General features: G+C 35.3%; 1 protein-coding gene across 3 annotated transcripts in view; it reads left to right on the top strand.

Moving 5' to 3' along the window:
* The window catches only part of BRINP3 (BMP/retinoic acid inducible neural specific 3), a gene marked incomplete at its 5' end in the record, with an annotated part of 413,860 nt that overhangs the window by 243,352 nt on the left and 147,547 nt on the right, over window positions 1-22,961 (top strand). For all 3 annotated transcript variants that reach the window (XM_082615798.1, XM_082615797.1, XM_082615799.1), the window contains one exon: window positions 15,165-15,270. In XM_082615798.1, coding sequence (XP_082471924.1) covers window positions 15,165-15,270 — 106 coding nt within the window. The remainder of the gene's footprint in view (window positions 1-15,164; window positions 15,271-22,961) is intronic.

Genomic DNA, 22,961 nt, shown 5'->3' with positions numbered 1-22,961 from the left:
TAATTATATTTCAATTAATATTGTGTAGAGGAGATCGGTGAGAGGCAAAAAAAGGCCATAATAAAAAAAAAAAAAAAAGAAAAACCAAAGGGATATCCTTTTTCCCCTCCCTCTACCACCCACCACCATTTGAAATAAGGTTAAGTGTTAATCAAAGGGCTTTAGAGATCGTCTTCTTAAATTATCTCCTTTTATATGTGTGACAGCTAAGGCCAATTATTCTGGATGATTTCTTCCAGGAAAAGGAAGAACTAAATTAGGACTAGAACCCAGGTTTCTTTACTGAGAGTGCAAAATTTAGAAATATTGAGGAGGTATAACCTGATTTGATAGATTATCATTCTGTATAATACAGAGGACCAGAAACTATTCACTTCAGTTTTACACTATTAAAGACAGGTAAACAGTAGAATAACTTTAGCATCTTTATGTTGACATTAGGTCTTAAAAGTGTACCATGAGAAATGACTCAGATATTTCTATATAACTCATTTTTTTATTGCTTGATGATTTTAAGTTCAAAATATATAGTTTTCTTTAAAGATTCTGTCAATTAATTTGATCTACATTTTCAGAGATTACACAAATATATAGATTATATATAAATATAGATACAGATATAGATCTCTCTTGAGATATCTTTCCCTTTCTATCTCTCTGTCTCTCTCCCTATCTACCTACCTATCTTTGGAATATCTTTCTTAGAAAATCTTATATATTGAGTACTCATGTATGTCAAGTGCAGTTCTTACATGCAGTTCATCTATCAGATCCATCAACATGGACAAATACACAATTTCTGATATCTGAGAACTTTACCACCTTGCTAACAGAAACTTGACTAATATGAGAAGTACACCGTGAAGTCTTTAGGGTTTTTTTGATAACAAAAACCTGGATTTGTATAGAAATTAACTAGTTCATTATATGTAATATATGTACTATGTATAATATATAATACAATATAATATATATAAAATTTATTTTTTCCCAAGATAATTCAGGAAAGGTATTTTTCTTTATCTATGGGGAGGCTGTTGTGGAATCTCAGCAACTTCTTACTTTTAGCTACGCAACTAAGAGGTGACAAACCTAGAAATAGAAATTAATTCCCATCTGTACTTTTGGGTTTTTTTTCCCTTTCTGGTAACCTAATTGCTTTATCCTCTATGCTTGAAAATTTAGCATAACTATAGGATTAAGCATAATCCTGATACTTGTAATTTGAAATATATCACTTTAAAAAATTTGAGTGTTATTTTTCAATAACCTAAACTATATTATGTCAGAAAACTTAAAGACAAGTAGAGAAGACTCCTGAGTAATCAGTCAAAAGAGATTTCCATTCCTAAAGCCCATATCTTTAGGATATGGCGTCTTCCATATTTTCACATAGAAACTATTCAGGAACAAATCTGCCCAGCTTGCTTATCTGACTTTCTCACTGATAATAGATTAGTAATAGACTTTCAGGAGACAAAAATGGCTGCTAGTGGGAGACACAATGGTTGTATCAATAAGGGAAATTAAATTATAGTAAAGTAGGGGGAGCAGGCAACCAACCTAAACAGCTGAAATAACACCTCAACATAATACAGCTGAAGTAGCAGCTCAGATGTTTTCATCAGGCCTCATATAATACACGGGCAAGTACTCATACACTCAATATGTTAGCAAGTAAAGACTACTTGTTTTCCAACTGAGCCAAGGAAAGATGAAATTATAATTTGTTTTAAAATGCAGATTATTTTCTAATTTTGAAAATCTTCCATAGAGAATAATTAAAACAAAAGCTTTTTTACAAAAAAATTAAATGAGCCAAGGTTGAGTTGCTTAGAGTAAATCCCTTCTTTAAAAAATTTTTCCTAACAATGTTAAATGAATGAGATATGAATCAATAGGTGTTTTCTTTGTAATTGTTCATAGATACAAAATCAAAATTGTATACCCACTGAAGAATCATTTTCTCCTTTAGGATGATGAACATGGAGGGTTTTAGTGTTTAGTGTGGCTGAAAATCACCTGGTTGTATGTCTAAAGAGAACCTCCAGAGATTCAAAGTTCATGTACCTGGTGCTTTATAACCACAGGGGACTCCAGTGCACGTGGTTTCTGGGGCTCACTGAAATGCTTATTGCCGGCAAGGCTCCATGAAGTTCCAGAGGTGGCATGGAGGTCCAGAAGTCCCTTTGGCATCCTGTTTTCTGAAGGAAATAGTCAGAAAGAAATAATATAATGGAGATAGGATTTGGGCAAGAGTAATAGAAAAGGAAAATAAAGATTTCAGTGAGAGTGCACATTGGCTTTTTATTATTTTACTCCTAAATTTATTCCAGGAAATATACAAACACATACTTGAAAAATGAAACTTTGTCCTTGCCACTTTTGTTATGCTTCCATTATTTTTTTTATGATAAAGAATTATCTTAATTATAATCCTCATTCTATGTTTCAACTAAAAAAAAAGTGGACGGAGAACAGCACTGAAGAATATGATTTTGATATTGCTGACATACTTGGCCAATTTATTGCTTTTTTCTGGCTCTTAGAATTTTAATAACGCATATGTAATTTATGTGGACTATAAGATTCTGCCTTCTCTTACAGTTTTTCAATTCGTTTGAAGTTATCTTAGTGCTGACTTTTAGTGATAATCTGTTGCTAAAGAATTTGAATTTGCCCCAACTGTTTTGTGTGTGAGCAAAGCCAATTTAATTTTTGAAAAAAAAAAGGAAAGAAAGAAAGAAAGAAGAAAAAAGAAAGAAAGGAAAGAAGAAAGAAAAGAGTGACAGCAGAACCATTTCTGTAATGGCCAGTTGAAACAAGAAATCCAATTCTGTCTCTTTAATTATGCCAGTCTGTTGAGTTTTAGTGTGGTGCACTTATCAGTTCTCTGGGTGCTTATTTAATTGGGTGACAAATGGAAGAATGTGACACTCTTGTTATGAAAGTTTAGCCAGTCTGTGCACAGGTATTAGTTGTCCTATTATAATAAGATAACTGAAGTCAGAAGCTTTTGATATGCTTAAGGAATTCAGAAATATTCAATACTGCTGAAACTTCAAAAGACTATAATAAAAAGTTTTCCATTTCTAATCAGAAGCAATAAGAAATGTTTTAATAAGTAGTTCAGAACAGTCATATTAAACGTGGAATTTCAGAGGAGTCATGCAGCAATTTTAGCGAAAAGTATTTTTTTGAAATAAAATACTGGGAGCTGTGGGAAATGTTACGCTACTCTACTGACTCCTAAATTAAAGGAGAAAATTAAAAATAATAATGACGAAATAGTTTTATTAAATTTGCGACACAACATAAGCCTATTCTAACCAGGTGCCCTGCTTCAGCATCTTAGTATGGCAGAGCATTTTGCAGTTGGCATTTTGACAGTGACATATTGTCCCGGGGTGTGCTTTATATGTCCTACCAGCCATGATAGAGTGGCAGCACCCTTGATTCAGCTGCCATCGTCCTCTAATATGGTGATGGGTGCTTTTCCCCCAGCACTTGACATTTGCATCTGCATATTTTTAGCTACTCTGTCAAAAGGAAGCAAAGGAAATAAGTCAATTGGTTAGTGTTTATATCATCTGCAGCATCAGCTCACAGTTAACTGCTTGACTGAGACTCCAGGTGAGTACCAATTGGGCAGATTGGATAGATTTAGAAATATACTGATAACATAATTTATATAACAGGATTAATGAAGTAAGTGACTCTGTTTAGTGTTACCCTTTGCTCACTCGTCCTGGCAGCAGGTTTTTGTTTGTGAACTTAATGGCATTTGCTCAGTTGTAGGTTAGAGTCTATAACATCCTTGGTATATTCAGCCTAACTGCTTCTTTGCTTACTCCATCAAAGAAGAGAGAAAACACATCAAGATAGAGGAATGGCTTGGAGTGGTTGGATCAAAAGGTACAGAAATTATTTGGGAAATGAATAAGAAAAACCAGAGGAAACAGCCATGCATGTTCTTTTGCAGTTAGAGATTACTTTCTCCAAGGGAGTGGCAATAGGGGCTGAAGAATCTCCTAATCCCATTTCTTCAGTGATGTTGTTATATTCAATGTAGCATTTCATGTAACTCCTAGTTTTGTATTTTCACTTGTATAGGATAGCTGGCAACATCATTGTTGTAAATGATTACAAAACACTGTTAGTTTTATATCATGATTTACACGAACTCCAAAAAAATTGTACTTGTATTCTGAAATTGCCATTGTGTTTTAAAATTCGTGATAATTTTAAGTAGCTTTAACAACTAAAAGGCAATGAAATTGCAAGTCATAGAATAAACAATAAAGAAAGTAAAATCATTCTTAATGTTTTACCTCTTCTGTTTCTTTCATTTCTAAAACAAATGTAATGAATGCTATTTGAGATTACATCTATTTTTTATGTGAAGCAACAGAAAAAAACCTCTGGCTCCTGAGTTCCCTAAAGTGTAATTTCTCAGGTCCGGGGGAAGTGGCATTCAGGCTCACAGTAGCATTAACACGTGCAGTGGTGGACTAGTAACTCTTGCCAGAATGCAGATGGCATGCCACAGCCCTGAACCGGGTTGCAATCTGTGTTTGTTGTTTGTAACTGCCCTGTGGTGGTGAAGCTTTATTTTTTTCACATTAATATTGAATACATTGAAAACTTTTAGCCAATTATAGTGTAATGACAATATCTCTTTAGACTTCATATAATGAGGTACAAGGTTACCATTTATGTAACATGGTCAGTTATAGCTATCACAAATGCAGCTTTTTAAAAAATGTCAGTTTTATAAATATATATATATATATATATATATATATATATATATATATATATATATATATATATATATATATATATATATATATATATATATATATATATATATATATATATATATATATATATATGTAGTTAGAAATCTAATAGCAGACTGGAAGGACCTGAACCTGAAGTTTGTGCAGGTTTATTGGGACTATTACCTGATGGGTGACCAGTGCTTCCTGAGGGACATGTAGCCTGTGTGTCTGGCTGTGATGGAGTCTGAAATGAAGTTTGACAAGGACCAAGATGGACTCATTGAGAATGGAGGCTATGCAGACCAAGCCTTTGATGGATGGGTCACCACAGACCCCAGTGCTTACTTTGGAGGACTGTGGCTGGCAGCTGTGGATGTGATGGTCAAGATGGCTGCTCTGTGTGGGGCACAGGAGGTCCAGGATAAATTTTCTTCCATCCTTAGCTGGGGCCAGGAGGCCTATGAGAGACTGCTGTGGAGTAGCCACTATTACAACTATACAGTGCTCAGCCTCAGTCCTATAGCATCATGTCTGACCAGTGTGCTAGCCAGTGGTTCCTTAGGGCCAGTGGCCTAGGAGAAGGAGACAGTGAGGTATTTCCTACCCCACATGTGGTCCGTGCTCTCCAAACTATCTTTGAGTTCAATGTCCAGGCCTTTGCAGGAGGGGCCACGGGAGCTCTGAATGGAATGCAGCCCATGGGGTTCCTGATAGATCCAGTGTTCAGTCTGATGAAGTCTGTGTGGGTGTGGGCTACGGGCTGGCAGCCACCATGATCCAAGAGGGCCTGACTTGGAAAGGCTTCCAGACGGCTAAAGGCTGCTACCGTACTGTGGGGGAACGCCTGGGCCTGGCCTTCCAGACCCCGGAGGCGTACTGCCAGCAGTGGGCGTTCTGCTCGCTGGCCTACATGAGGCTACTGAGAATCTGGGTCACGCAGCTGGCCCTGCAGCAGCAGCAGCATAAAAAGGCCTCTGGGCCAATAGCCAGACAGGACACAAGACTAAGCACCAGGCCAAAACTTGGACCAAAGGAAGCCATGGCAAACCCAAGCCCAGAGTGAACGGTGGGAGAAGACAGCAACAGCCCAGCCTTCAGCCTGGCCCTTCCTCCTCCACACCTGCCCCCAGTCTCCCGCAATGCTGAGCCACCAGGACAATCAGGTCCTCCCTTCTCCCCGCCCAACTGCACCAGTGAGGAGGGGTGGAGGGTGACCCCTGCATCAGAATCACTTCCTTCTTTCTTTCTTCACCCCATCCCCTCACTGCATGAAGTGTTCTAGGAGGTCAGTTGATTCTCCTGGGCCCATTCATGGGGGTGACAGACATACATGGGTACAAATAAAAGACCCAGAAAGCCAAAAAAAAAAAAAAAAGAAAGAAATCTAATGAAATCTTTTTCTTTTTTTTGCTATAGAGTTTTCTTAAAATTGCTGTTATCTTAAGCTTTGTGTTATTTAAAAAATAAATCAAAATAACATCTGTAAGGGTGAGCATATAGATTCGACCTCTCCAAGACCAGTCAGGTGCCACACATTTAAATTCCATGATAACCATGGTTTAAGCATAAAGGAGTCCTGATGTTATTTGGACTTCTTCTGACTAAACTGTGTCCAGTTCACCTTATTCCATATGACACTGAATAGACACTTTAAGAACCTGAGAAAACTCTTTTCTAGCTTCCTGTGCAATTTTGTATTTTAACGTGCGCTCAGAGGGCACACACAGTCTTTCTCAACAGGTTTACCTGTGGGTGATTGTGGGTCATGTACATGTGTGTTATTTTGATAGAGGATAATTTGTAGGGCATGAGAAAATAGGTCAATCATTGTAGACATGCCTGGACTCACAGTAGCTAGTATAAGTGGAAATTGCACTGAAGCAATTGCTCTCCAAGAAGACATACTCTGTTTTCTCCCTAAATTAAATGTGTGCCATGTGTTTTGTATTACTCTCCTCAAAACTTAATAGTTTATTTTACATATTATATTTTATCTACATTGTTTCTCATTCCTTATATTTTATAATTTATATGCATAACTTAATATAGTTTATAATTATACTTTTTATCCTCACATTTAAAGTATCACTGTTCTTCCCTAGAATAAACTCTAGATAGCTTTTAAGAATACAATTCTTCAGCTATACTTCAATTTTTTAAAATGTCAAAAAAACCCCACAATCCTATAAATCTATGATTCTAATAGTTGAAAGTGTGTTATCTATTGAAACTAAGGGGAATTGAATTAGGGGAAATAATTTTCAATATAAAGTCATTTGCATAGATAAATAATTCAACAATGGTACTGCTCCTTTACATTGAATTTATTTTTGTTTCATGTTTGTGATTTTCATGGAAAGATATGAGTCATCTGAGCACTGATTGTATCTCATGTACTATTTTAAACTTCCATTAAATTGTTGGAGCAGGTTCAAGAAACATTGACAGTGTCAAATATATTTTAAATCATGATATTAATTGTGAATAATGTACTGTCATGTGTATTATTGTGTGGAGATGCAAGGAAATTTAGCATTGATATACTTTTGTATTTTTCACTTGAGAACATACATTTTACATGCACTTTTCTTGCACTTTTCCCAAAAAACTGTTATAAGTAGTAAAGTAATTTAAAAAATTAAGGAAGTCTTTGCTACTGATATATTCATTCCAATATGAATATTTTTATATGCTTCTTATAGTTAACAATGTGTTTGAAAATTCATTTCTAATTAAATATTAAGGCCAAGAAATATTGCAGCAGGATAAAGAAATATAACTATATTGAACTGAAGTTTGATGTTAAGTGCTTAGTAAAATTTTGAAATAAAAATTAATGACTGGCAGAAGAAAAAAATGGTAAAATATCTTTTAACTCAATATTCACATTTGAAAGAAACAGATGTTATATATGTATTTAATTTCTAATTATATACAATTTATAATTATCATATGTAATATCAATACCATATGATATAGTTATCATATATACTTAACTATAGTTTATATATTATAATATCTAAAATTTATATAGTTGCATACATAAAATTGTATGTTTAAGTATTATATCATATGATATAATTATCACATATAATCAATTATAACATATACTATATATATATACATTTATATATACAAAATTACATTTTTTTGGTATCAACATGTTCTAAAGCTTTTTGTTAGTTTGATAGATTTAACCATATGCAATGGTAAAAGATCCTATATGTGTAGGAACAGAACAAGCATAGTGTTTTATGACATAGTAGAAACTAATCAACACTTGTATTTTCCTTTTCAGACGTCTGGGCTAGAGTAATTTAAGAATATGTGGGAAGTTATATTTCAAAGCATTAATAAATTAATACTTAGAATAAAAACTAACTCATTTGGCTTCCCATCAAAGTTATATTGACTGCACATTCATAGCAATATTTATTGTTCATGAGAATGACCAAGATACTACACCATTCTAATTGACTTGTACCTCAATCCAGACTAATTAAATTGTGCTTTGTTGTAACTTTATTGGTAGAGAGAGTGAAAGAGAGAGACAGAATGAGTAAGATCGATTAAGACAAGCAAAGTTTCAAAAACGTTAAGTCTAGAGCTTGGAAAGCCAATATGATATTTGGAATGGGTATATGATTTATAAGTCAGGAGGTTCAAGACCAGTTGCAGCTCTCATTTCACTTATGTGATAGGGAGATGGTAAAACTTCCCTAGGTTCCAGATACCTCATTTGTGTAATGAGATGGTGAGGCTAGATGATTTCTAAGACTCCCGATAGCTCTACAATTTATATATGCTAGCACTGCTCCATTTTCTTCAACAGGTTTTCAAAAATGTTAAAGTATTTTTAAATAAAGACTTCTAACTAAAAGGTAAATATTTATCCACCAATTTGGTTCACAATTATTGAATTTCTACCACGTGCCAGGTACTGTGTTTAACTACGAATAGGGAGTTTACAGTTAAATAAGTAAAAAAAAAAAAAAAAGGAAGCAGATGATTGTAATTTTATAATTGCCATATTGAAACAAAGAAAATTTTGTGATAAGAAAAAGGAGTAAGATATTAAAATATCTTGAGGGTTTCAGTCTCCTGATTCTTAGTATATTTACTCTCTCAAATAACGTTCTACTCTTGGGAAATAGTGCTTTTAATTTTGTTTAAAACATCGTTGCTTTCAGAAGTCTTTCCAAATAGACCCATGGTGTCTTTTTCTGATACTGTTGTCATTATTAGGGTTTCTGTTTTGAGTATTAATTATAGAAATTCAGTAAACTCTTATCTTTTTAATATCAAACAATGATTTATTTGCAAAGGATTTCAAAACTTTTAACCAAAGTAAACCTAAAAATTAATTCCCATTAGGAAAAATGGAATATTTAATTAGTTTACTTATATAATCATAATTTTATTGTTTTACCTATAGATGAGATTATTAGGAAAGGGCTATTTTCTTTTTATCAGAGATAAGTATATATTTTGGAATTATGAGTAACTACAAAATAAAAATGAATGATTAATCTATAAGTTAGTGCCTAATATATAGAATTGATTTATCATGTGCATATCTGCAATTATAGAATAGGCATAATTGTGGCCTTGAAAAAAAGATAAAATAAATATGATATTTTAAGATTTTAAGGTTAAAAGGGGATTTGATTTGATTAAGTAAGCTATTATGTTAATAATCTAAAAATAAGTCATTTGTTTTTCACAATCACTCAGTGTCAGATTTTAACATTTTTTTTTACAAAATCACATTATAATAATAATTTGAAAGGATACATGTGCAAAGATCCAAGCTAGTATTGTAGTATAAATAGATGACTGATGGATAGATAGATGACAGACAGATATATAAATTGATAGGTAGATAGATAGATACATAGATATCCATACAGATGTAGATGTAGATGACATGGTACCTGCCCTGATGTAATTCATGAAGAGAATAATATTAACCAACTTTTATTGGTAAATGTTTTACTGATATATAACATATATACAGAAAAGTGCACAATCATAGTATTGAGATTGGAACACATTTGAGCTTCCATCATCTATATAAAACACAGAACATTACCAGAATTCAAGAAGTCCCCCTATATCCTCTACTATAACTTCTATTCACAAAGTGTTACCACCATCCTGGCTTGTAACATCATAAATTATTTTTTTCTGACTTTGAACTTCATATTGGAGGAAGCATAATACATGTGGCTTATTTCACTTAACATTATATTTGTGAGATTCATTCAAATTATTCTGTGCCATTGACTTTAATTTATTATTTTTGTGGTACAGTATTCAAATCCTCAATTTACTTATACATTGAATTATTGATTAACATTTTGATTTTTTTTCTGTTAGGGATTACTGAGAATGGTGTTGCTATGAACCTATTTGCATGTGTCTTTAGGTTACACACATGTTCATATTTTTGTTGGCTGTAGGTCGGGCTCATAAGATTTGCCTCCATCTGCTTATGTAGATAGTTTCAAAGAATTTTCTAAAATGTAAGTGGTGGTACTAATTTACACTCCCAGCTGCAGTGTATGAGAATTACACTTCTTCTTCATTATTATCAGCACTTGGCATATTCTATCATTATACTATTTTAAGACATTTGGGAATGGATAATGCTACCTCATTGTTCTTTTAAATTCCCTGATAAGGAAATTGCAGAGCTTCGTGATCTAGATGCTAATGTTGTCTGTTTGTCAAGTGTTTTTTTAAGTATTGCTGTTGCCATCTTACTGTTGGTTTACAACAGTAAGTTGTAAGTAAGGTTTACTTACATTTCTGCCTGTTGGACCTGTCCATTTCTAATAGAAGGGTGTTGAAATTTCCAACTAAGCTATTGGATTCATCCATTTCTTTTTACAATTCTATTAATTTTTGCCTCATATAGTTTGATGCACTGTTGTTAGGCACATACATATTAAGTATTATTATATCTTCTTGGAGAGTTGACATTTTCATCATTGTGTGATGTCCTTCTTTATCCCTTGTTACTTTACTAGCTTCAAAGTCTGCTCTGTCTGTAATTAAGATAGTTATGTAATTATACTCTTACTTTGTTTTGATTAGTGTTAGAATCGTATATTTTTCTCCATTTATTTACTTTTAATCTATATGTAGATTTAAAGTGGGTTCCTTGTGGACAGTCTATAGCTTGGCCTTGTTTTTTGCTCCGTTCTGACAATTTCTGTCTTTTAATTGATGTGTGGATGTTGCAAGTGATTATTGATATAGCTGCATTAATATCTCCCATATTCATTAATGTTTTCTATTTGTTGCCCTTGTTCTTTGTTCCTTCTTTTTGTCCTCCACTCTTTGTCTGCCTTCTGTAGTTTTAATTGAGCATTTTATATCATTCCATTTTCTCTCCTTCTGAAGCATATTGGTTATAATTCTTTTTTTTCATTTACTATACTTTTAATATCCTTTCTGAATTTTAACAATATATTTAAACACAGTTCACATAAGTGGTCAATTAGAGAAGAGCACATTTGTTACATTTTGAATACAAATTTGTGCTAAATACATTTTGAAAAGTTTTGAATTTACATTCCACAGCTGGCCTAGCCATGTCTTCCATTTCTGTACATTCCACTCCCCTTTTCAATTTCCCAGCCCCTCTAGAACATTAATTTTCCTCATAATATTCAGATAAAACCACAAATCAATGTAACACCTCAGAAAGAACATCATTTTTATATCCTAAAAACAGTGTTCCCTGTTTCAACATCTTCTCACTAAGAGATAAGTGAAGAAAAATGTTTTTTCTCATTCTATATGTCATTTATCAAAACACTGAATGCTATCAGTACTGGGTTATTGTCAGTCTTAATCATTTTTTTTAGAGTTCTTTTTTAAATTAATCAATTATTTATTTATTATTTTTGGCTGCATCGGGTCTTGCTTGCTGCATGCAGGCTTTCTCTAGTTGCGGCGAGCGGGGGCTACTCTTCGTTGCCGTGGTGGGCTTCTCATTGCAGTGGCTTCTCATTGCAGAGCACGGGCTCTAGGCACATGGGCTTCAGTAGTTGTGGCTCGTGGGCTCCAGAGCGCAGGCTCAGTAGTTGTGACTCACGGGCTTAGCTGCTCCGTGGCATGTGGGATCTTCCCGGACCAGGGCTTCAACCTGTGTCCCCTGCATTGGCAGGCGGATTCCCAACCACTGCACCACCAGGGAAGCCCTTAATCATTTTTAAATTTAGCTATTTAATAACTCTTCCTTTGTTACATTATATATGGAGACCCCAAAATCAGATGTTAATCTGTCAGCTGATGAACAAAAGTTCAAGCTCTTTGTGGCACAATGACATAATTCATTTTTTGGTAGAGTTAAAATCTCTCTAGAACTTATTTGTACAATAAGTTAGTTTTTATTACTTTTCATTTTATTCCTTTCACTAGTAATGAACATACAAAATAAGTATTGACACATTTATTAATGCTGACATGTAAAGTTCTTAAAATATAATACAATTGGAAAAATGGATTTGCCTCATTGAATGTGCTAGAGTTTGTGAATTTTTATATTAAATCGGACAATGATCAGTGAAGTCAGCTGTGAATGGTAAAGAGCAAAATTAAGTCATCAGTAGGATATACTATATTTTATTATTGTATGCTGTGAAAGGTAAGGGAATAAAATGATCTATAGCTATAGAGGTAGATAGAGATATTCAAACCTCTAAATTTATAAGACTGTTATTTAAATCTCCTGCATTTATTCTCAAGAACACAGTAACTGAATATAAGGCACTGTCTGTAATGAGATAAAACAATACTATTTATCCTCTTTCAACGGTTAAGTGTTCAGGAGATTGCATACCAATTTCTAAGATCTCTTATGTCAATGAGTATGTGCTTTAAGCCACTTCTATTTAGAAAACTTCCTTAAAAATGACAGACATTGGAATTCCTTTACATTAATGTGGTGTGTATACATTTGTGTGTGTTGGGGAAAATAGTTAAGCTACTTGATAGGACAAGATGAAGATTTAAATGATCTTAAATTCTAAATATTTCCTTTGGTGCCTTAATCTTCCTTTTACTCATTTGTGATTAATCATTTATATTTAATATTAACCATACACACGTATACATGCACATGCATGTATGTGACATATATCAACATCAGAAATTATTTTCCTGAACAAAATAAGGGATATTCTGTGTCACCACTGGAAGACAGCATTAGAGGACTACACAGTCAATGTGGTGTTAGAGTAAATCACATTCCCAATTGTTGCTGTGTGCTCATAGCCAATCTCGGTTATTCTAATGGACTCATTGTTTAGAAAATATGGTAGAATTGTCATGATACAACTATGCATTCCCTCCATGCATCTGAGCTAAAGTGTCCATCACCCTATCTTTGATTATCACCTATAAGTTTTTGATTCCTAAAATAGTAATCCCATCTTCGAGGTAACTTCTAAGAAATATATCTACATTGTCACTTCTTCTACGGGATGTTTCCAACTAAGAGTGTTATTCAACTCAGAGTCAAAATAATCAAAACCAGGCTTCCTTACATTCTCTTCACAGTGGAGCTTCTTTGCCCCATATCTTAATGTTATCACTTATGCCAGAAACTTCTGTTGCATTTCCCTCCTTCCATCATGTACATTTTCAATGTTTCATAATCTTGCCCATTCTAATTGTTTTTCAAAATCCATCTTCTTCAGATAAATCATATTGCCACTGCTGCATTGAGGCCTTCATCATCTTGATAATGGCCTTAACATCTTCCTTGGTTTGGTTTTCCCCTCACACTCTCTGCTTCTCTTTGTCTTAATATTAATACCTATGGGTTTATACCAGAAAATAATACGTTCTGTGAATACTTCAGTAAACAAATAGGCAATATTCTCTGCACTTGTGGAGCTTGCGTTCTAATAAGAGGTGTTGACCGTAATCATGTTAAGTGAGTAAATTATACAGCATGTTAGAAGCTGAAAACCACTGTGGAAAAGATAGAACAATGTAAGGAGCAAAGGAAATAATGGTTGGAAGAGGGAAATGTGGGAAGGTATATTCATTTAAAATAGGTTAGTCCAAGAAGTCCAGAGAGAGAGACATTTGAACAAAAACTTGAAGAAAGTGAACAAGTGAGCTTAGAACCTGGAAGAATATTCCAGGTTCGGGAACAGCAAGTCAAAAATCATGAAGCAGGAGGATAGCTAGCATGTGTTGGGGAAACAGCAAAGAAGCCAGTGTTCTTGGAGTGGAGTAAATAAGGAAAAGTGGAAGAGAGATGAGTTCAGAGAGGTAACAGGGAGCTGGAAAATAGGGCATCTTTTTAGCCATGGAAAAGGGCTCTGGCTTTTACCCTGAGCTAGATGGGAAGCCATTATGTGGCTGTGAACTGCGAAATAAAATGAGCTGAATGATGTTTTGCAAACTATTCTGGTTGTTGTGAATATCTTCTTAAAACACAAAAATGATTACAATACTTCTCTGCTTTAAAATGTTTGGTTTTAAAAAAATATATCCTCAGGACAAATTTCCAGTCTGACATAATTGATTAAATGCCTCCTCATCTCCTGATACCATCCATCCAAGACACCCATGGGAAAAAAATTACTCTGCAATATGTGATTCCATAATTAAGTGCTAAGGTTGGGCCCTGCAAACCATAACTTTGTAGAAATGGTGAAGTAATACAAGTGGGAATCATTAGGGACTACTTTGTGTGGGTGTTTGAACATGAGGTTGATCTTGAGGATAGAGAAAACCAATTAGTCCAAAAGGAGAAAGGTGGGATAAGGTGAAGGATGTTATATAAACAAAGGCATAGAATTAACAAAGTCCAGCTGGACAGCAAGATCGCCTGCCTGCTGGGAGAAGTGGGGCAGATGGAAGCCAAGCAGAAGAGTTTAGACATTGATACCACCATAAAAGAATGGGAAATTATAGATTTTTAAGTAGAAGAATAAAATAATAATATCAGTCTTTAGACCATAGCCTGGTAAATGGTTTTGATTTATTGAAGAAAGTTAAACAAACAAAAAACAATTCTCATATGAGTCAGACTTGCTCTCTACCTAAAAGCATGCTCTGTCTTATCTTGGGTAAAATCAGTGAGCTTACATGAAGGATGTTGTTGACCAAAGAGGGCTTCCATTATTTTCTCTGAAGATTGATGACTGGCCAAAGAGAAGGAAATGGAATTGAAGATAAAGGGCATCATTTGTCTCCTCTGTGCTTAGGTGTACTGTTGGTGTGTATCAGATCCTAGACCTTTTGGTGATGTTTACTGTCAGATGTATAATGTCAGTGTGTGACAACTACATTGAATGGAAAGAACACGGTAAAGTCTGGTATATAAAATAAAGTTGATGTTTTGTTCTTTAGGTAACAGAAACACGGACGGGTCCTCTTGGCTGCAGTAACTATGACAACCTAGATTCTGTCAGTTCTGTTCTGGTTCAGAGTCCTGAGAATAAGATTCAGTTGCAAGGTATGTAGGTAAAATTTCATTAATTCTCTATGAGCCTGCATGACAGTTATCCAGTTGTGATTTCTTTCTTCTCTCTTCCTTCCTTCCTCCCTCGCTCCCTCCCTCTCTCTCTGTTTGTTTCTTTCTTTCAAGCTGTATGTGCAGTACTAGGCTTTTAGAGTTCTCTTAAAAGGCTAATCTCCTAATTTTTGACTGCTAAGAACATTCTAGACCAGATGAAGGGAATGTCAAAATTCACTTTACTTCTTAAAATAAGTAATCAATAATAATTGAAAATGTATTGTGATAATATTTTTTTCCATACAGTAATCATTGTCTCAGTAAGTAGCAGTTTTTCCATAGGTCTCCCTGAGCTTTGACTTCTTCCTTATAGATTCTGATAAAAATCGTAACCATAGGGCTTCCCTGGTGGCGCAGTGGTTGAGAGTCCGCCTGCCGATGCAGGGGACACGGGTTCGTGCCCCGGTCCGGGAAGATCCCACATGCCGCGGAGCGGCTGGGCCCGTGAGCCATGGCCGCTGAGCCTGCGCGTCCGGAGCCTGTGCTCCGCAACGGGAGAAGCCACAACAGTGAGAGGCCCGCGTACCGCAAAAAAAACAAAACAAAAAAAAAACAAAACAAACAAACAAAAAAAATCGTAACCATATTTATGCATACTGTGATGTGAACGTTTGACATTTTAAATATAACCTAATATGATAATTAAGGCTTCATTTCTCTTCTGACAAACAGAAATATACTTAAGAATATATTAACAAAATACTTGCATTATTTCATTTATAAAGATACATTATGTGATAAAGGTAATTTATCATCTTCTTTCTGTTACTGTATTTTGTGAGATAATTCAATAGAGGACTTTTTAAAATAATAATTTTAACAAATACATATTATCTTAACTGGTTATAAGGATGTGTATATCACTCATTCATACAGGCAGGAAAAGGTTATGAATCCACATGTTAAAACACATACTAGTTGAATAAGTTCAGAAATGTCTTTGTGATGACAGATCATCTAAATTAAGTTGACTGATCAAAGGGGTAGTTTTGAGTTGTTCTTTCTAGTCTACCTTTTTTAATTGCAGAAGTTAGATCTGTATTTACATTATTCAGTTTTACATAAAAATGCTTAAAAGTTTCAGAAATTATGCCATTTTTCCTCAAATTTTCCATCTAAAAAAATGTAATGGCATCAGGTTATTTAAATTTACCCTAAATAATAAATGAATTTCATTCATTTTTAAATTGTATAAAAATCACAAAGAAAGCACTTAATAGTTTTAGACTTTAAATGCTATCCAATTTATCATTGTCAATTTTAGATTTACAGTTACTGAAGTATTTTCTCTAATTTAAATAGAAACCCAATCTATCAATATTACTTGTAATTCTCTACTAGTCACTCCTTTTTAAATGTATGTATTAACTTTCCATCAGAGTATTAACTTTAATAGAAAAAGACAAAGAATGTTTATATCAAATATGTTTATTTCAATTGATTTATTATTAAATTTTATTTATTAACACTATTTATTGATTTTTACTCTTTGTGAATCACTATGTTCAGTTTTTAAAATATTATATTATAAACACAAAACTTCAGCCTCCAGTCTTCTTTGAAGAAAAATTAACACAAGAAATAAATGAATCAATACTCCTTATATAACTACTATTTCTACTCTCCTCAATTTTTGTAAGGTAGAAACCTGCATCTCTTTCACCTTTTGCTAGGCCTATATTTTCACTTGTCTATTGCAACTATATTTGTACCCCAATGAACAAAGATCCTTCCAAACATAACATTAGGAAATCAATATTGAGACCCTCAATTTCCCTGTACTCTTTCTTAAATTTCATCTGTACTTATAGTACAAGTATCAGGTTGATTCACCTTTCAATCTGCCTTTAATAGTAGCTCTTCTCCACTTTGAAAAAGAGTGCAAAGCATTCACAAATTCTGGAATAAACTTACCATGATACATTTCTTTAAAGGGTATAAAAAACTCTGGATCACTATATGGGGCAATTGGAAAAACTTGTGTCTCTGAAGAATCTTTTATTAAGGTACCACCAGAGGTCTTTGTGTCTTTCATAGTTAGTTAGTTATATAGTTGTATAGTAAATTGGTTGGTTTTATGGATAGATGGATATAGACATAGATGACATATTGTGTGTGTGTGTGTGTGTGTGTGTGTGTGTGTGTGTGTGTGTATATATATATATATATATATATATATATATATATATATATATATATATATACAGAGAGAGAGAAAGAAGGAAAGAGAGAAAGAGTTAGTGTCTCCTGTTTTGTTTGTAAGCACAAGGTGAAGCATTCGAATCAGTGTTTGACCCGTTTGGAGATCTTCTGAATTCAGCTCTATTACTGAGAGGAATCTAGAATTATAAGAGTTTTTCAGTATTGACCTTCTTCTTCCAAACCTCTACTCTTGTAGAAGAAGAAGAATTACTCCTGAAGTAGAATTTTATCAGAGCAAAGAAAGCATCAATAAGAATTATTGAAGCTACAGCATTAGGCAACAAAGTCAGAAAGAATTCCATGACTTAACATCGGAATTGACATTAATAAATGAGATGTCAGAGAGATGCATTACACATTAACACACTGATTTTGACTGAAAACAAATGAAATGAAATGTTTTCTGGCAGTGAGTAAGCTGGATTTACCTGCTTGTCTGTCTGGCTTTGCCAATTAGGGTACAGAACAGATATTTTTTAAAAAAAACAACTGAAATATCCATATCTACAACTCCAAATTATTAATAAAATATATTTAAAACATATGACAAAAAGTAATTCATAAGAAGTGTGAGCAAATACATATTGAAATTAATGATATTCCAATTTCTTCAACCCCTTATGAATTTAACATATCAAGCAAGGTACATTTGAGTGAAAGGGTAACAGTAGTAATTAAAAGTTACAAAATCTTGGTAGTAACTTTTTAGTAAAATTCCCAGAAAATGAATGATCCATATGACTAGGTAACAAATACTTTTCCAGATCAGTTAGTTCCTAATGTTTTATTTCATCAAAATTGGCAAAGGATGGCATCATTATCAAATAGAAGATTTAATGTAACTTTTAAAGATGGAACACCATGCAATTATATTTTGCTTGTAATAAAAATCTGATGATATTGCTTAAAAATTTTTTTCTTTCCTATTGTTTATTGATATGTTGGAACAACTTTTCTCAAAGCTTTACACATATAAAAATTAAAAGAAGGCAAATAATTTATATTGAAATAATTTATATTAATTTATACTTCTAGCAAAAAAACCCCATAAACTAATTAACAGAGCTCTATCAATTCATTAAATCATGAGTTTTCAAGGAACAGATAATATTTGTTTTTAAAAGTTATTTATCAGAGAGACCTTCAAGATGGCGGAGGAGTAAGATGTGGAGATCAGCTTCCTCCCCACAAATACATCAAAAATACGTCTACATGTGGCACAGCTCCTACAGAACAGCTACTGAATGCTGACAGAAGACCTCAGACTTCCCAAAAGGCAAGAAACTCCCCAGAAACCTGGGTAGGGCAAAAGAAAAAAGAAAAAACAGAGACAAAAGAAGAGGGATGGGACCTGCACATCTGGGAGGGAGCTGTGAAGGAGGAAAAGTTTCCACACACTAGGAGCCCCTTCACTGGTAGAGACTGAGGGTGGTGGGGGGAAGCTACGGAGCCACGAAGGAGAGCACAGCAACAGGGGTGCGGAGGGCAAAGCAGAGAGATTCTCTCACAGAGGATCGGTGCCGACCAGCACTCACCAGCCCGAGAGGATTGTCTGCTCACCTGCCGGGGCAGGTGGGGACTAAGAGCTGGGGCTCAGGCTTTGGAGGTCAGATCCCAGGGAAAGGACTGGGGTTGGCTGCATGAACACAGCCTGAAGGGGGCTAGTGTGCCACAGCTAGCCGAGAGGAAGTCTGGGAAAAAGTCTGGACCTGCCGGAGAGGCAAGAGACCACTGTTTCTGGGTGCACAAGGAGAAGGGATTCAGAACAATGCCTAAACAAGCTCCAGAGATGGCAGAGCACTGCCTAAGCAAGCTCCAGAGACAAGGGCAAGCCATGGATATCATCTTGGACTCCAGAGGCAGGCACAGACTGTTAGAGCTGCTGCTGCTACCACCAAGAATCCTTTGTGCAAGCACAGGTCACTACCCACCCCCCCCCCCCGGGAGCCTGTACAGCACACCACTGCCAGGGTCCCATGATCCAGGCCCAACTCCCTGAGAGAACACACAGCAGGCCTCAGGGCTTTTGCAATATCATATTGGCCTCTGCCGCCACAGGCACGCCCCACATTTCAATTATGACTACTGTACCACTCCCTTTCCCTGGCCTGAGTGAGCAAGAGAGCCCCAATCAGGCCCTGCTTTAACACTCCCCTGTTTGGGCAGGGAACAGATGCCTAAGTGTGGCCTACATGCAGAGGCGTGGCCAAAACCAAAGCTGAACCCCAGGAGCTGTGGGAGCAAAGAAGAGAAAGGGAAATTTCCCTGTGGAGCAGGGAAATTTCCCTCAGGAGCAGCGAATTAAATCCCCACAATTGGCTTGATAAACCCTGCATCTGTGGAATACCTGAATAGACAATGAATGTTCTGAAAATTGAGGGGGTAGACTTTGGGAGCAATTGTAGACTTGGTTTCTGCATTTGATTTGGTTTTGGTTTTATATTTATCTTAGTTTAGTTTTTAGTGCTTGTTTTCATTGGTGGGTTTGTTTATCGGTTTGGTTGCTATCTTCCTTTTTTTGTTGTTTATTCTCATGAGTGTGTGTGAATGTTTCTTTGTGTAATTTTGCCCGTTTAGTTTTTCTTTTACCATTTGTCTTGGGGTCTGTCTGTTCATTTTTTGTTTTGTTTTGTTTTTTTCCTTTTCTCTCGTGCCGAGCAGCTAGCAGGGTCTTGGTGCTCTGGCCAGGTGTCAGGCCGGAGCCACTAAGGTGGGAGAGCCAAGTCCAGGACATTGGAGCACCAAAGACCTACCGGCCCCACATAATATTAATTGGTGAGAGTTCTCCCAGAGATCTCCATCTCAACACTAAGACCCAGCTCCACCCAACAGCCAGCAAGCTCCAGTGCTGGACGCCCCATGTCAAACAATTAGCAAGACAGGAACACAAACCCATGCATTAGCAGAGAGGCAGGCTAAAGTCATACTAAGTTCACAGACACCTCAAAAAATGCACACAGACATGGCCCTGCCCACCAGAGGGACAAGATCCAGACCCCCCTATCAGAACACAGGCACCAGTCCCCTCCACCAGGGAACCTACACAACCCACTGAACCAACCTTACCCACTGGGGGAAGACACCAAAAATAACGGGAACTACAAATTTGCAGACTGTGAAAAGGAGACCCCAAACACAGTAAGATAAGCAAAATGAGAAGACAGAGAAACACACAGCAGATGGAGGAGCAAGGCAAAAACCCACCAGACCAAACAAATGAAGAGGAAATAGGCAGTCCGCCTGAAAAAGAATTCAGAGTAATGATACCAAAGGTGATCCAAAATCTTGGAAAAAGAATGGAGGAAATACAAGAAACGTTAAGTGGGGAGCTAGAAGAATTAAAGAGCAAACAAACAATGATGAACGCCACAATAAATGAAATTAAAAATACTCTAGAAGGAATCAATAGCAGAATACCTGAGGCAGAGGAATGGATAAGTGACCTGGAACATAGAATAGTGGAAATAACTGCCACAGAGAAGAAAAGGAAAAAGAAGGAAAAGAATTGATGACAGTCTCAGAGATCTGGGACAATACTAAATGCACCAACATTTGAATTATAGGGGTCCCAGAAGAAGAAGAGGAAAAGAAAGGGTCTGAGAAAATATTCAAAGTGATTATAGTTGAAAACATCCTTAACTTGGAAAAGGAAATAGTCAGTCAAGTCCAGGAAGCACAGAGAGTCCCACACAAGAAAAATCCCAGGAGAAACATGCGAAGACACATATTAATCAAACTATCAAAAATTAAATACAAAGAAAAAATATTAAAAGCAGCAAGGGAAAAGCAACAAATAACATACAAGGGAATCCCCATAAGGGTAACAGCTGATATTTCAGCAGAAACTGCAGGCCAGAAGGGAGTGGCATGACATATTTAAAGTGATGAAAAGGAAAAACCTACAACCAACATTACTCTACCCAGCAAAGATCTCATTCAGATTCAGTGGAGAAATTAAAACCTTTAGAGGCAAGCAAAAATTAAGAGAATTCAGCACCACCAAGCCAGCTTTACAACAAATGCTAAAGGAACTTCTCTAAGTGGGAAACACAAGAGAAAAAAAAGACTTACACAAACAAGTCAAAACAATTAAGGAAATGGTAATAGGAACATACATATTGATAATAACCTTAAATGTGAATGCATTAAATGCTCCAACCAAAAGACACAGACTGGCTGAATGGATACAAAAACAAGACCCATATATATGGTGTCTACAAGAGACACATTTCAGACCTAATGACACCTAAAACTGAAAGTGAGGGGATGGAAAAAGATATTCCATACCAAGGGAAATCAAAAGAGAGCTAGAGTGGCAATACGCATATCAGACCAAAGAGACTTTAAAACAAAGACTATTACCAGACAAAAAAGGACACTACATAATGATCAAGGGATCAATCCAAAAAGAAGATATAACAATCATAAATTTTACGCACCCAACATAGGAGCACCTCAATACATAAGGCAAATGCTAAGAGCCATAAAAAGGGAAATCGACAATAACACAATCATACTAGGGGACTCCAACACCCCAGTTTCACCAATGGACAGATCAACCAAAATGAAAATAAATAAGGAAACACAAGCTTTAAATGACACATTAGACCAGATGGACTTAATTGATATTTATGGGACATCCCATCGAAAAACAACAGAATACACTTTCTTCTCAAGTGCTCGTGGGACATTCACTAGGATAGATCATATCTTGGGTTACAAACCTAGCCTCCATAAATTTAAGAAAGTTGAAATCGTACCAAGTACCTTTTCTGACCACAACGCTATGAGACTAGATATCAAATACAGGAAAAAAATCTGTAAAAAATACAAACACACGGAGGCTAAAAAATATGCTACTAAATAACCAAGAGATCACTGAAGAAAGCAAAGAGGAAATCAAAAAATATCTAGAAACAAATGACAATGAAACAACAATGACCCAATACCTAAAGGATACAGTAAAAGGACTTCTAAGCAGGAAGTTTATAGCAATATAATCCTACCTCAAGAAACAAGAAAAATGTAAAATAAAAAACCAAACCTTACACCTAAAGCAATTAGAGAAAGAAAAACAGAAAAGCCCCAAAAAGTTAGCAGAAGGAAAGAAATCATAAAGATCAGATCAGAAATAAATGAAAAAGAAATGAAGGAAACAATAGCAAAGATCAGTAAAATTAAAACCTGGTTGTTTGAGAAGATAAACAAAATTGATAAACCTTTAGCCAGACTCATCAAGAAAAAAAGGGAGAAGACTCAAATCAAAAGAATTAGAAATGAAAAAGGAGAAGTAACAACGGCCACTGCAGAAATACAAAGGATCATGAGAGACTACTGCAAGCCATTATATGCCAATAAAATGGACAACCTGGAAGAAATGGACAATTTCTTAGAAAAGTACAACCTTCCAAGACTGAACCAGAAAGAAA

This window comes from Mesoplodon mirus (assembly GCF_964341445.2).
Source record: "Mesoplodon mirus genome assembly, chromosome: 3".
NCBI lineage: Eukaryota > Metazoa > Chordata > Mammalia > Artiodactyla > Ziphiidae > Mesoplodon > Mesoplodon mirus.
The sequence above is the reverse complement of the archived record's forward strand: the minus strand, read 5'-3'. Positions and strand labels throughout refer to the sequence as shown.